This window comes from Bison bison, unplaced genomic scaffold (assembly GCF_000754665.1).
Source record: "Bison bison bison isolate TAMUID 2011002044 unplaced genomic scaffold, Bison_UMD1.0 scf7180017864092, whole genome shotgun sequence".
Classification (NCBI taxonomy): domain Eukaryota; kingdom Metazoa; phylum Chordata; class Mammalia; order Artiodactyla; family Bovidae; genus Bison; species Bison bison.
This window is the reverse complement of record NW_011494664.1, coordinates 1,763,258-1,778,576: the sequence shown is the minus strand read 5'-3', so window position 1 is coordinate 1,778,576 and position 15,319 is coordinate 1,763,258. Positions and strand designations below refer to the sequence as shown.

The 15,319-nt window shown below is 37.2% G+C and overlaps 1 protein-coding gene across 2 annotated transcripts in view; it reads right to left on the bottom strand.

Moving 5' to 3' along the window:
• Positions 1–3,375: 3,375 nt before the first annotated feature.
• CDKL2 (cyclin-dependent kinase-like 2 (CDC2-related kinase)) overlaps positions 3,376–15,319 on the bottom strand; it is a 46,630-nt gene continuing 34,686 nt past the window's right edge. Inside the window, exons 11-15 of one of the 2 annotated variants that reach the window (XR_825110.1) lie at positions 13,023–13,146; positions 12,693–12,799; positions 6,514–6,602; positions 5,680–5,828; positions 3,376–5,494 (exon numbers count right to left, since the gene is read on the bottom strand). Coding sequence is in view for 1 of the 2 variants with exons in the window: in XM_010838162.1 (XP_010836464.1) it covers positions 6,537–6,602; positions 12,693–12,799; positions 13,023–13,146 (297 nt within the window). In the remaining variant the exon portion in view is untranslated. The remainder of the gene's footprint in view (positions 5,495–5,679; positions 5,829–6,513; positions 6,603–12,692; positions 12,800–13,022; positions 13,147–15,319) is intronic. The other variant, XM_010838162.1, reaches the window with a different exon arrangement.

The window sequence follows — 15,319 nt, the reverse complement described above, 5'->3', positions numbered from 1 at the left end:
CATTAATTCAAAGAAATTTAACAGAGACCCAAGCCAAGCAGTGCACACCATTCCCCTGGCTACAATGTTTGATTCAAGGTGAGCAGTATCCAAATCTAATTTAATTAATGTGAAGTTTTGTTTACGGCTGGAGAAACATGCTTCCTCCTCTGTAAATGGATGAGGTTACTTGTAGCTCCAGGAGTCTAAGCTCCAAAAGTTCATATTATCTAAACAAAATACATATTTTTTTTTATTGATTCCAGATCTAAGTAATCATGTTGTTGTTCAGTCGCTCAGTCATGTCCAATTCTTTACAACTCCATGAACTGCAGCAAGCCAGACTTCCCTGTCCACTATCTCCCAGAGTTTGCTCAAACTCATGTCCTCAGAGTTGGTGATGTCATCCAACCATCTCATCCTCTGTCACCCCCTTCTCCTCCTGCCCTCAATCTTTCCCAGCATCAGGGTCTTTTCCAATGAGTTGGTTCTTCACATCAGGTGGCCAAAGTATTGGAGCTTCAGCTTCAGCATCAGTCCTTCCAATGACTATTAGGGTTGATTTCCTTAAGGATTGACTGGTTTGAACTCTTTGCAGTCCAAGGGACTCTCAAGAGTCTTCTCAACAAACACCCACAGTTCTATCATTTATTAATTGAGTGACATGATAAATTTCTTAAGCTTTTGAAGCCTATACTTTGCCTGTAAACCATGACTAACATTCCTACCTTCATAGGGCTTCTATTCCTATTGTCAGATAAAAATCACAGAGCTAGATGGTTTGGAACAGAAAGAGGTTATAAAAAAGATGTGGTTCGCAATCTTTAAAGACACAGACATTTTGGCGGCGGCGGCGACTCTGGGTATTGACCTCGCCCGTCTGTGTGCTTTCAGAATCTGGCCCTGACTCTCCCGGAGGGTCTAGAAGTAACTCAACAAACAGCTTTTCTATTTGAAAAATATATAGCGGAGGAGACAGACAGGTAGGTATGTGTGTAAGCAAATGGACTGATCATCAAAGGAAGGAGACTAATTGTAGGTTTGACAGGGACAGAGTAAAGGGACAATGTAAGTGATTAGTTAATCTTACTAGGGGAGTGTAAGTAGGAAAAATATGGAAAATCCCTGTAAGTTAATGATAGCTCAAGAAAGCAAGTTTGCCTAACCATAAAACTAAGCAGGCTTTCTTAGCAACAAAACCATGTAACAGAAGCACGAGACATGCCCCAAAGCAATAAAACAAGGGTGGCATGAGGCCCACCACTTGCCCAGTAAACTCAGTAAGTTAACGATCCCTAGGACATGCTCTCTGCACACATAAGAAACAACAATAATTTGTGGACCTAGATGAACCACGTAGGGACAAGAAAATTCCCCTTTTCAACCTGGAGAAGGAACTGATGATAGAAGCACAGAGTCTAGTCAAGAGAGACAAGGAAGTTCTTCTCCCCCTCCCCACTTTTCCTTTGACTGTAAAATTGTAGCCCAGTAAGTTCTCGGTATGCAGCATTTCTTGCCCACCCACTTGTAAGCCTCAGAAGCGTCCTATTGTAATAAATCACTTATCTACCACTTTTCTCTCACTGAATTCTTTCTTGTGCTGAGACATAAAGGACTATAGTACCAGACCTCGTCAGAACCCCTGAAACAACACCAAACAGTTTGGGGTTCAGGAGAGAAGTAACCAGTGGAGACATTGTTGTGGGACAGAAGGACTGTTTTCAATTCAAGCAGCAGTTAATGGAGGTCGTTTTCCAAATTTAGAGGCACATGTGTGTGTGTTCAGTCACTTTAGTCATGTCCAACTGTTTGCAACCCTAAGGACTGTAACCCTCCAAGTTCCTCTGTCTGTGGAATTCTCCAGACAAGAATACTGGAGTGGGTTACCATTCCCTCTTCTAGGGGATCTCTTGACCTAGGGATCAAACCTGTGTCTCTTGTGTCTCTTGAACTGACAGGAGGATTCTTTACCACTGAGCCACTGGGGAAGCTCTAGAAGCATGAAGATAGCTAAATGGAGATAAACTGATACAAAAAAACCTGTTCTCTTGACTGATTGGAGATCCTTCCCTAATGTAAGGAGAAGAAAACATGCTGAATTGAAATATTTTGGTTTCACCTTCCTGACTCCTCATTTAATTCATGTTAACCAATAACACAGTTTCCAAAATTTGGCTAGAGCCTTCCTCACTTCTACAGGAGATGATCCTACACGCCAAAGTAGAACAAGAAAGGATTAAATAAGGCTATGCAATGGAGGGAAATAAAATTTCACTGAAAGCAAAGGAAAACAACATTTTGTCGGTGAGTTTTTGTTTTGTTTTCAGTTTCTCAGTATATAATAACATCACAAATATCCACAATAATAATATCCAAAAATATCTACAAACACAAAGCTCTAAATCACAAGTTACTTACAAGTGATGACAAGTGATTTGTGGTAAGGTACTTCTCAGAAAGACATGTTAAGAAACAGATAAGCTTTATCATAATTATGAGCTTTTCTGGTGGCTCAGTGGTAAAGAATTCGCTTGCTAATGCAGGACACTTGGGTTCTATCCCTGGGTCAAGAAGATCCCCTGGAGAAGGAAATGGCAACCCACTCCAGTATTCTTGTCTGGGAAGTCCCATGGACAGAGGAGTCTGGAAGGCTACAGCCCACGGAGAGGCAAAAGAGTCAGAGACCACTTAGTGACTAAACAACAACATGGTAATTACACTTTCGAGTTACTTCATGTCTGAAGCTACAAAGAGAGAAAATAAGACCTTTTAAAACATAATGTGAGAACATACTTTTTCATTCACATGGAGGAGTGTTAAGGGTTCATTTCTAATGCTAAAACACAACACAAAAAAATGGGAAAAAATTCATTTAGTCCAATTTTCTAGGACCAGCCTTAAAACCTGAAAAGCAGTGATGCTGAGGTCTCTAATTCCTGCCAATGGTTCGGTTATAGGAAGCAGGGCTTAGCAAACAAGTCAAGTACATTTTCCCACCTAGTGTAACACACAATTTACTATAGATTCAGCCTTGTAGCAAAACTAAAGTGAAGGAACCAATGATGAGAGTCACAAGAGAAAACACATCTTCTGTGTCCCCATTTCTATAGGATGTTAGCTATCCTAACCAAGCAAGGCATTCTCTCTTACCAAGCAAGGTATTCTCAATCAAGAGAACCAGCTTCTAAGATTGAGTTTGTCACAGTTTTTACCAGGTCGTCTTTACAAGACAAGTAAAGGACAAGACAGGGCCAGGCTGCTTGTATCACTGGCTGTACAAGAAAATTAACTTGCTATCCATTTCCTAAATTTTGAAAAGAAAATTAATGGATTATTTCAAACTTATCTGTTAAAACTATACAGTGCTGCATGCATTATTCATGGTCGCAAATAAAAATCAAGCAAAAACCATATATGGAGCTCAGTAAGATATAATATTTATTAATTTTAAAACATACATACACACAGCAAGCCCATTTCCCCCACCAGTACATACATATATTTTCTATTAGTAAGTGGCTTAATCATATCCTTGTAGGTGAGAAAAAGTTAAAAGTAACCTCAAACTGAAAAGAGGGATTATTTTGGTTCAGTATCTATGGCCCCAATTTGCAAAATCTTCTTTTTCAAGTAGTTCTGCAAGTTCTAACCAGATAAGATCCTCAAGTCTCAACCTGGACTTACAGTAAATCATTTTTAGTTCCTTAACTCTGAAGTTCACAATATGTTTTAATAAACAAAAAAATGCCCAAAAGCAAATATAGAAATGAGAAGGTTATGATCTTAGATCCTTAGACACTGAGATGATATTTTCACACTGATCTATAAATTAAAATAACATAGAAATAAACTAGAGAAACACTTGGCTTTTTAAGTATCATCTGCTTTCCATGCTGTAGAGTCTCTTGGCAATATTTTTCAAAGTAAAAATAAAATAATATTTTAATGTACTTATACACAAATTTTCTTCAGCATGTTAGCCATAACAATCTAGTCAAATACTTGGTCAGAGGTTAAAGATAGAACCTCAGAATCAAGACCAAATTTTAGCTGAACTACCACCAATAGACTCCACATTGGAGCCTCTTATTTTGCCTCCTCTGGAATGTCCTATTCTTTTGAAGCCCAAGTGTCTAAGGTCAGAATTTCAATATTAAGCTCTTTAGAGTAATAGAGAAAAGTGCTAGTTAAATTTGGGAGGCATTCTAGCCAATGCCTTTTGGAAAAAAACAAAATGTTGTTAATAGGTTAAGGCAAAAAAAAAGTGTCCACACAAATTCTGGTCCCCTTAAAAACCATTCTCTAAATGCAGAGCACGACTTACAACCCAGAAACCAAAAACCTGCAGTCCAACTGGTTTAACATTACCACCTAAAAGTTTGGACCAGAGCACTAGAAAAGATGCATGCGCTGATGGTAAATGATTTTGCACCTTGATAAAAAGTTTTGGGGAAGGCCTAAGTATTTGAGGAAACAAGGAGAGAGGAACATCTCTAGGTTCTGTCTAATGTCACCTTCAAACTATCAGTGGGACAAGAGAGAAGTCCTCACAGTCGACATTCCCTCCCTAAAGCATTTCCAACTGGGGAGTTTCATAGACACTGAGCCAGATAAGAGTAATCAGCCTGAGTCGACTGGTATAACGCAGTTTCAGCCCTGAAACTCTGTATGGTTACCTCTGTTTTTTTTCAAATGAGAAGCACAGTACTCAGCTCCAAGATAAACTTAACGAAATTCTTCTTCACCACTCATTTCAATCACATTCCTACACACAGGAACATTAGCACTAGAATCTTACAAAACAGAGGACTGTCCAATGCCAGAATCACACTAAGTTATTAGAAATAATGGTTTCTTTGCAAAATTTGCTTTAGTGTGGTTCTTAGAAGATCAGCAGAGGCCAAAATTCCCACAATAACACTGATCAAACATTAACAATAATCACAGAAACCAAAGATACACTTCTATCCATAGAGAGTAGTTACTTTTCTCCTTAAAGCATAGAAACAAGCAAGATTTTTAAATTTGTTTTATAATTAAGTTTGGGTAAAGGAAACAAAATCTTTTTTATCTTTTTTTTTTTTTTCATTTTCTTCAATTGATCCTAGTTTTGATCATCTACCTCCACTGAACTCACTTCCAAATAAATGTACACATTTATATAGATAGCAAACAAGATTCAATGCATAAATAACAAAACCTTTTAAATGCTTCTCTTTTATTTTTACTCACTTTAAATACACAATCTACTAATAGTAAATACACATTCATATAACAAGAACCCTATCACTATGCTTTCATTTGATACATCTTGAAATAGCATCAACGGACTTGAAATGTGAGGGGATAACAGTTATTCAATCTTCCTGTGAAACACATGGATGGTGTCTTTTCTTCTGCTGTAAGGCTTTTCTTAGAAAATGCAGGCAGTTCAGAAGTCAATGCTCAAAGCCATGAATCTCTGCTCCTAGAATTCTGTTGCACAAGAATGTTCTCTCAGGTACCATAGCAGCATCTAAAAGCAAAGGGGGATATATACCACCCAATAGTTCATACAAATTCCTGCTAGAAATTGATTTCTACCTCTCTTGCCTTCTTACCCTGTATATATTGATAGTCTTGGTAGGTATTACGTGGTCTAAGAAAATCATGAGTATCAAAAACAAGATTTTAAAGACAGTCTTCAGGATAATTACTCACCAAAACTATCATGTGTAGCACATCCACTTTTATATAAATAATGACTAATTTTGACAAAACAGATCCAGGTTTTAAGAGAGCTTGAAGTTTACACAGTATGTATAATGAATGCATTGTAATGACTTCCACTAGGGCCTTGGAAAGGACCTCTAAAAATGAGAAATTAAAATTTAAAATTTGTTCACGTCACAGTAAATTCACATTTGGTGTCACAGACATTCAAAATACTTTGTGGAGGTTGAAAGATTAATTCTAACAACACAGTTATGAGAATGTGGGATTTTATTACCAATACATTTCACAGAGTTAATGAGATACTCAATTTTGAATGACGTGTGTGAGCTCACATAGAAAAGTATCACCCCCAAAAGGTCTGATTTGGGGGGGGAGAAGTTTTAGCATTAAAAAGTTCTATTTAAAAGGAAAGCAATCACTGGGTTTAGTGCTGATACCTCTTTATTAGGAAAAGGATTATCTAGCAGTCATTTGCTCTTTCTTGTTTTACAAGCCCAAAGGGCATATGACTGATAAGAGAGATAAGTCCGTATCCTCCTGGAACATTTCTCACCCTAAATTCACATTACTGTATCCAATAAAATACAGCAGATTAGTTTAAAAGCAAGAGATGTAAACTCTATGAAAAAGGATTTCATCCCAGAGACAAATGCTACTTCTATTTTTTTAAGTGGTACAATTCTTTGTCTATTAGGAGTTCCCACAGAGCCAAACATGGAAGAATATTTTGGCTGGGAATCTGTAACTTTAGCAAGCTATTAACACAAAACATTTCCCATGAAAGGTAACACAGCTCCAAGTGTGAGAAATCAGACCTACCCAGTTCAGAATCAACAGGCCACTCAGTGCTGGTGTTCCACGGGAGGCAAATCAGCCTCTGAATCATCTGACAGGGGAGATTTTGATACCTAGAAGTTAATAATTGAGCATAATAGATTCTCAGTAATTGCCAAAGTCCTACTTCCCCCAAAAGGTTAACTATTCATATGGATAGCTCAAGCTGCTTATACAGAAAAAGATGAAGTAAGGGCTTCATCTTACTCTCTGACCTGGTTGTTGATATATATGCTAAATGATACTTCTGATGTGCCAGGGCAATGTAAACCTGCTATAACCCATGTTTACTACCTATCAACAAAATAAACAAATCAAAACCGTTTGAAAAAAATACAAAAAAAACAACTGAGGATGAAGGACAAGAGTCAAAACTTGGAGATACAACCCTTCGTGTGGGAGTAAGTTTCCAGTTTTGTTTGTTTTTCACCACTGTGACTTTGCCCAAAGGGCAAGCCCTGCTATCAGAGTAGTGAGAAGTGCAAGATAGATCAGTAGAAATTACTCAATCTGAAAAACAGAAAAAAAGATTGAAGAAGGTGAAAAGCCTCAGGAACCTGTAAAAAAAAAAAAAAAAACCTACCCAAAGGTCTACCATATAAGTCACTGGAATTTCATAAAGAGAAAAGAAAGATATGGCAGGAAAAAATATTTGAAGAAATAATGACCAAAACTTGCCAAATTTGGTAACAGAGATCAGTTTGCAGATTCAAGAAGCTCAGCAAATTTCAGAAGGATACACTCAAAGAGAACTATGCCCAAACATAAGATATTCAAGCTAATGAACACAAAAGACAAAGATTAGATAGTGAAAGCAGCTAGAGAAAAATGAAACACTTCATACAGAGGAACAATTCAAATACCTGATAATTTTCCACCAGAAACTGTAGTGACTAGAAGACAGAGAAATAATTATCTTTATAGCACTGAGAGAAAAAAATTCTTTTTTAAAAATCTACCAACTCGTGCTCTATATCCAGTGAAAATATATTTCAGGAAAGAAGGCAAAATAATAATGTGATTCCCAAATGAAAGAAAAGTAAGAGTTTGTCATTATCATACCTGCTCAGTAAAAATCATTACAGGAGGTTTTCCAGACAGAAGGAAAATAATATCAGAAATTAAAACTGTAATCTTTATGAAAGAAGGAAGAACAACATTAAAAGTCAGTAGCTAGGTAAACATAGAAAACTACTTTCTTTGCATAAACTGCTTAAAATACTTATTATTATTTATAGATTATTTATAGAACAGTCTTTTGGACTCTGTGGGAGAGGGAGAGGGTGGGATGATTTGGGAGAATGGCATTGAAATATGTATAATATCACATATGAAACGAGTCGCCAGTCCAGGTTCGATGCACGATACTGGATGCTTGGGGCTGGTGCAATGGAATGACCCAGAGGGATGGTATGGGGAGGGAGGAGGGAGGAGGGTTCAGGATGGGGAACACATGTATACCTGTGGCGGATTCATTTCGATATATGGCAAAACCAATACAATATTGTAAAGTTAAAAAATAAAATAAAATACTTATGATTATTTTAGCAAAAAGATAATATAGTGTAGTGAGGCTTTCTATGTATGTGAATAAAATACATAACTCTAACATAAAGTTCAGGTGTGCAGAAGAGAAATAGGTTTTGAAAGATTCTACATTTTATAAGTGATACAATGCTTATTCTAAGTAGACTATGAAAAAATTAGTTGTATACACTGTAATCCTTAGAGAATTCATTAAAAAAATAATGCAGAGATTATCACCAAAGAACCAGTACTAAAAATACCTAAATACAAAATAAGACTGGAAAGGGAAAACAGAGGAATAAAAATAACTAATAAAAAAATAGTGCTAGATCCAAACACTTGAATAATCACATTAATGTTAATTGGCCTAAATATTCAGTGGTAGGAAGGATTCTAAAGATATTCCCCTAAGATATCTGTCCCTGGTTAGTCAATCAAACTCACTTAGCTACTTCTGTGAAAGAACTTTGAAATTAATGAACATGAAATTAAAGAACATGAAATTAATGAACATGAAATTAATTTATCAATTCAGCTGACCCTCAGAGAGATTATCCCAGTGGGCCCAAGGAATCACATGTGCCCTTAAAAGCGGAAGAATGTCAGAGAGGTGAGGCAGATGAGTTAAGAGTGAGTCAAAGGAGTAAGAAAGTTTCAACCACAGTTGCTGGCTTTGAGGCCTGTGGAATTAGGCCATGAGCCATGTGAATGGCCTCTAGAAGCCAAGAACAACTCCCCAGGTGTCAGTCAGAAAGGAAATGGGACATGAGTCCCACAACCACATGGAACTAGATGCTGCCAACTACTTGAATGAGCCTGGAAACAGATTCCCCCTCTAGAGCCTCCAGAGAGAAATGCAGCCCTGCTGACATCTTAATTTCAGCCTATGAGACTCTTAAGGAGACCAGCAGCTGTACCTTGACTTCCAACCTATGGAAACTGTGAAGCTGAACAAATGGAGATTGTTTTAAATTGGTAGTAACTTGTTAGAAGAAATAGAAAATAAACAGACGTTCCAATTAAAAGAATCAGAATTGACAAAATGGATACAAAGGGAAGATCCTAATTTATCTGCTGTTGGCAAAAGAAACACTTAAAACATAAAAACCAGATAAGCTGAAAGTAAATGAAAGTATTGATAGAAAGACACACTATGAAAACAAATAACTGTAAGTACACTGGAGTGAAGGCTTCCCAGGGGGCACTAGTGGTAAAGAACCCACCTGCCAGTGCAGCAGATATGAGACGTCGGTTTGATCCCTGGGTCAGGGCAATCCCCTGGAGGAGGGCATAGCAGCCCACTCCAGGATTCTTGCCTGGAGAATTCCATGGACAGAAGAGCCTGGTGGGCTACAGTCCACAGGATTGCAAAGAGTCAGACATGACTGAAGTGACTTAGCACGTACGCACACTGCAGTGACTATTTTAATCTCAGATAAAATAGACTTTGAGGCACAGAGCACCAAGAGAGATAAAGTGAGAGACTTCAAAATGATAAAAGAGACAATGTATCAGAAAGACAAAACAAGTATAAATGTGTCTGTACCTAATAAAACAGATTTTTTAAAATACATGAAGCAAAAATAAACAGAAAAATAGACAATGCCACAATCATAGTGAAAGATCTATCAAGATCTTTCAGGAACTGATGAAACTAAACAAAAAAATCATCAAGAATATACAACGTTTGAACATTATCAACCTTAATCGAATTTCACATTTATAAAACACTACATCCAACAACTAATTATATACATTATTTTTAAGAGAATAAGGTTTATTCACCAAGACAGACCATGTGCTGGGCCATAAAACACATCTCCATGCATCTAAAAAAATCGAAATCATACAGAGTATATTCTCTGATCACATGAAGTTAAAATTATAAATTAATAATAAAGTATCTAAAGAATAACCAAGTGTCTGTTAAACAACACATTCCTAAAAAATTATTGGGTTAAAGAAAAAATTACAAGGGAAATTTTTTAAATGTTTGACCAGAATGATAAAGAAAATATAACATATGGAAATTTGTGGGATGAAGCAAACAGTGCTTAGAGGAAAATATTTGAAGTTATGTCTGTAAATATAAAATGTGTAAGCATGGGGTGGAGTGAGGAGTGGAGACATATTCCATGGATTAAGCAATATTTCACTTACAAAATCTATCTTACAGATTGTTCCAGAAGGTATATAATAGACTTTTATAAATGTGAAAATGTTATGTAGTTCAGTGCATTGATGAATACCAGAAAGTAAGGGTGCAAGGCAGGCCCTTGGCTTTCAGTCTCCAGTTACGTCTCTTTCCACCCAGATTTTCCACACACAAATTCATGTTATTTTGGTGTTAATCTGCTTTTTCAATACACCTACTTTCTCTTTCATTGTATTTTAAATACAAATGGAAACTGAACAAATAACTTGAGAGGAAAAATGCAGAACCAGTTTTCAGATATAAAACGATTAGTTCAGAATGAGAAAGAAAAATATTGAAGAAGGGGGAAGGCAGCCAAAGCTTTTCTTCCATTGCATGCAACTAGATTGAGCTGCTGTTGCTGCTGCTGCTAAGTCGCTTCAGTCATGTCCGACTCTGTGTGACCCCAGAGACGGCAACCCACCAGTCTCCCCCATCCCTGGGATTCTCCAGGCAAGAACACTGGAGTGGGTTGCCATTTTCTTTTCCAACGCATGAAAGTGAAAAGTCAAAGTGAAGTCGCTCAGTCATGTACCGACTCTTCGAGACCCCATGGACTGCAGCCTACCAGGCTCCTCCGTCCGTGGGATTTTCCAGGCAAGAGTACTGGAGTGGGGTGCCATTGCCTTCTCTGTAGATTGAGCTATGTTGACCCAAAAAGTGCTTTGAACAATAATGTGCTCACAAAGAGCAAGTGGGAATTTTTGCCTTTAAAATCTGCTTTACATTTAAGTTTAGACGTATACAAGGAATTTCCCGCAACACTGTAGTTCCTAAAAATAAAATCTGTGGCCATGCTTCATCTTCACACAATAGGAATTTGTTTAGCTTTAATGATGTTGCTCCCGAAATGGCTGGCAAGGGATAAGGCAAAAAGCAACAGCTGTCTATAAATGTTTTTCTCAGAATCACTCGGTAACTGCCTCTGTAATTTGTTATCCTCAGCAACAGCATTCCCCTTGTTTGCAGAGTTGTACAAATTATTTCAGGAGTAACAGTAGGAAAAAGTACCCACATAGAGGAAGAGGGTACATACAGGGGCTGTTTATGAAATGGAGATACTTAAACAATCGGGATGGGGAATTCCAAAATAAAAGTTGCATCAAGCAGAAGTGAAAACTTGTTTGAGGAACAAAAGTGGGGGGAAAAAAGAAGTAAAGGGAAAAATTCAGGGATGCATGTCTCAAGTTTGTTGTTAGTTATGGATGGCCCAAGAGATTAAAAAGTTGGCCAGTTTTCTTAGGGATATGACTGTTGTTGATATGAAAGGAGCAGAAACATAAATATTCTGGAGAGATACGAGAAATTATAGAAAAAGACTATATGGAATAGAAAATCTCTAGCATGAACCTAGAGGGGTGGGATGGGGTGAGAAGTGGTAGGGAGGTTCAAGAGGGAGGGGACATATGTGTACCTATGGCTGATTCATGTTGATGTATGGCAGAAACCCACACAATACTGTAAAGCAATTATCCTTCAATTAAAAATAAATAAATTTAAAAAGAAAATCTCTAGCATGGATGGAGCAGATTGCCCTAGGGAAAAGTGTCAAATAAATAATACATTTTAAGAGGATAAAAACAATTCCAGAGTTTAACTCTTTGAAAGATGGGTAATATTAATAATTTTGGTATTATTGCAGTGAAATGCCATAACCTAAAATAAAGAATAGGTATATTAAAGCCACAGCTAGGCTAAATACACACACACACACACAATTTTTTAACCTATAAAAAACTGATCACTGTAAGCTGGGAAATGTTTATGTAAATATATATGTAATAAGGGTGCTTAATGCAATGAATCATAAAATAAAATTTAACATGCAAATTTTATGCTGCTGCTGCTGCTAAGTCACTTCAGTCGTGTCCGACTCTGTGCGACCCCATAGACGGCAGCCCACCAGGCTCCCCGTCCCTGGGATTCTCCAGGCAAGAACACTGGAGTGGGTTGCCATTTTCTTTTCCAACGCATGAAAGTGAAAAGTCAAAGTGAAGTCGCTCAGTCATGTACCACTCCCAGCGACCCCATGGACCGCAGCCCACCAGGCTCCTCCATCCATGGGATCCTCCAGGCAAGAGTACTGGAGTGGGGTGAGATACCACTAATAAACCTACCCAATCAATAAAAGCAAACTCTCCATATGACACTTTAAAAGGAAGTATGTGTGCGTCCTAAGTCACTTCAGTTGTGTCTGACTCTTTGCAACCCTAAGGGCTGTTGCCCACCAGGTTCCTCTGTCCACGGGATTCCCCAGGCAAGAATATTGAGTGGGTTGCCATTCCCTCCTCCAGGGGATCTTCCCCACCCAGGGATCGAACCCACGTCTCCTGCAGTTTCTGCATTGTAGGCAGATTCTTTACCGCTGAGCCACCCAGGAAGCCCAAAAGAAAGTATGAGAGAAACCCAAGTTCCATGAAACCTACAGACAGTATTTCTTTACCTGCTGTAATGTGATACTGGGGGTGTGCAAGTCAATTGTGGCCAGAGACGGAATTCGAGATTCTGAAAGATTTTTGTTCTCTTTCTTTATTAGCCTGGAATTCCGAGCTAGACAAAAATAACCATAAACAATGAGAAAATGAGACATTTTTGTTTGTTTTTCACATTCTATATCTGTCCTTCAGTCTGTAGTTATTGTACATAAGTCTACATTTTCACATACTTAAAGATGTAAAGTTACTAAACATTTTTAATATTGTTAGTTTACTTAACATACATTTTAAATAACGTATACAAAAGGGCTAAAATAGGAAAAGCATTATAAACATACCGATGCCTTCCAGGGCTTTTAGTTCAGGGAGATGATTATAATTTAGTTCAGGCAAACGGACATCTGTCTTTGAGTATTCCCTTCTTTTCTTATTTGCCTGAAGTAGGCTCTTTTCACTAGCAACCTAATATCATCAGAATGGTTAACACAAATGAATTAGCTTCCAGGTAAGCTTGTCCCCTTTTCATAACTATTATATTCATATCTTAAAATTTATGGAATTCAAAAGCTGGAATAATATACAAAAGCTGGAATAATATAAAGTTTGAGGAACACTAATAACAAATGAAACAACTTCACCCAGTTATTTCAAATCTCTTCCTATTAAATTTACTAAAATTGCTAACAAGTGGGATGCTTGGTTGCTGAGTTTCTCCTTCTCCCTCCACCAACTGGCAAGCGTCACAAGGTTAAAAGATGGGCATCAGTGTCCTTTCAGGCCAGCAAGGTCAGGCCTTATGACACTTGCTGGACTTTTATGCAAATAGTTGTTACTGACACCTGAATTGTGAATAGTTCATCTTGTTACAGATCACATCGCCTAGCACACTTTTCACTTTCCCAATGGTAATCTTGTTACTCATTTTTTTACATTTGTCCTTGTCTCCTTCCTCAGCATTAGCAAATGATACTATCTTCCTAGAAATGCATTTTATTAAGGTATAAAGGATAAAATTATTATTCAAATTATTTTCCTAATCTTTCTTAGTACTATTACTTCATATTTTATAAAGTCTGGAAAAATAATAAAGAACAGCAGTAGCACTTCAATTCTGCACCTTTGTGAGTTTGACATTTCCCAATCTGTTTCCTTTAAGAAACACAGAAACTCTACAATCTTTTCCACATTTTCAAAACAGATGATACACAGAGATATTATATGATTTGCTAAAAGGAAAAAACTACATATAGATGATGAAATCATATGTATGTCCATGTATATACACATACATGTATAAACAGTGAAATATACACACAAAGACTATAATGACAGTGTTAAGCCCCTGAGGGTCCAGATGTCTTGAGTTTAATATTCTGTGAACTACTCTGCCTCCCAGAAAGTCTTCAGAAGTCCTGTAGTGAACTTTTGAGTTTCTTTATTTTGGATGTTTCTATTTACTCTTTTAATAGAATTAGTGCTAAGCCTCAAGTTTCAAATCAACTATAAAATAAAATAATTAGTTTAAAAAAAAACTATCCACAAGTAAAAAACAATAAAATAATGAGTATAAACTACTAGATTTGTATATTCAAAAAGTGACAAGTTAAAATACATAAGAGATGTTTATAATAATATACTTATCTACATCTCAGAATCAGGGTACAAAGCATGGGAGAAGGGTATTGATATTCAACCTAGAAGTTGAAGAAAGTGTATGCTTAGTTCTGCCTCTGTTAATTTTCATTAAGAAAAGACCCCATGGGTCTTCTCCCCACTAATCTTTACCTCCTTTCTTGAGTCCCTGTTCCAAAGGAAGATAAACAGAAATGAGATCTAAAATTATCAGCCAGCATTGATTATGTAATGCCTGAAAGAAGCCTGATATCAATGGCAGCAAAACGGTGTTGAGCCAGCTACTTTGAGAAGCCTTGCTGATTAAAATAGTCTTCCAAAGGAGATCAGGAATGTAAAACACACAAAAAAAATCCATAAATAAATGAGCAGAGTATAGCAAAAAAAAAAAAAAAGGAAAGTACTATGGATACAGAAATTATAGGCTAAGAATAGTTAAAAGAAAAATAAATGCAATGTCTCAATCATGAGAGATAGGAAAAGAAGGGTATACTTTTCAGCTCTGAGGATGATGAGAGAGGTAGAGAAGGGAAAATCATGAGAAAAATACTCCTTTGGAAATATACATCCATACCTCCCTGTTCCTGGCAGAAGAATCCATTCACCACATTTCTTAAGCAGTTTAAATGCATGTGACACTATTCAAGGTGTGGGGCAGAACAGTGATGAAAACAAAGAAAGCACAAATTCCTCCTGGGAAGTTTCCATTCAGGGAAAGGGGTAGCGGGGAAAGACATTACATAAATAAGAGAATACAGAGGATGTCAGGTAAGGCAATTAGGGGTGGGGAATTAAACAAGGGGAGGGGAGAAAATAATAGGAGACAAAATGAGTTAAAATATTTGAGAAGACTTCACAGTAAGATTTCATGAAAGTCAAGAAGGAGAGAAAGCAAAGTCTTTGGATTATCTGGGGTAAGGATACTCTAAAAGGGAGGAAACAGCAAGTGCAAAAACCCAACTGTGGGAGCACGTCTAGCCACGTTCTAGGAATAGCGAGGAAA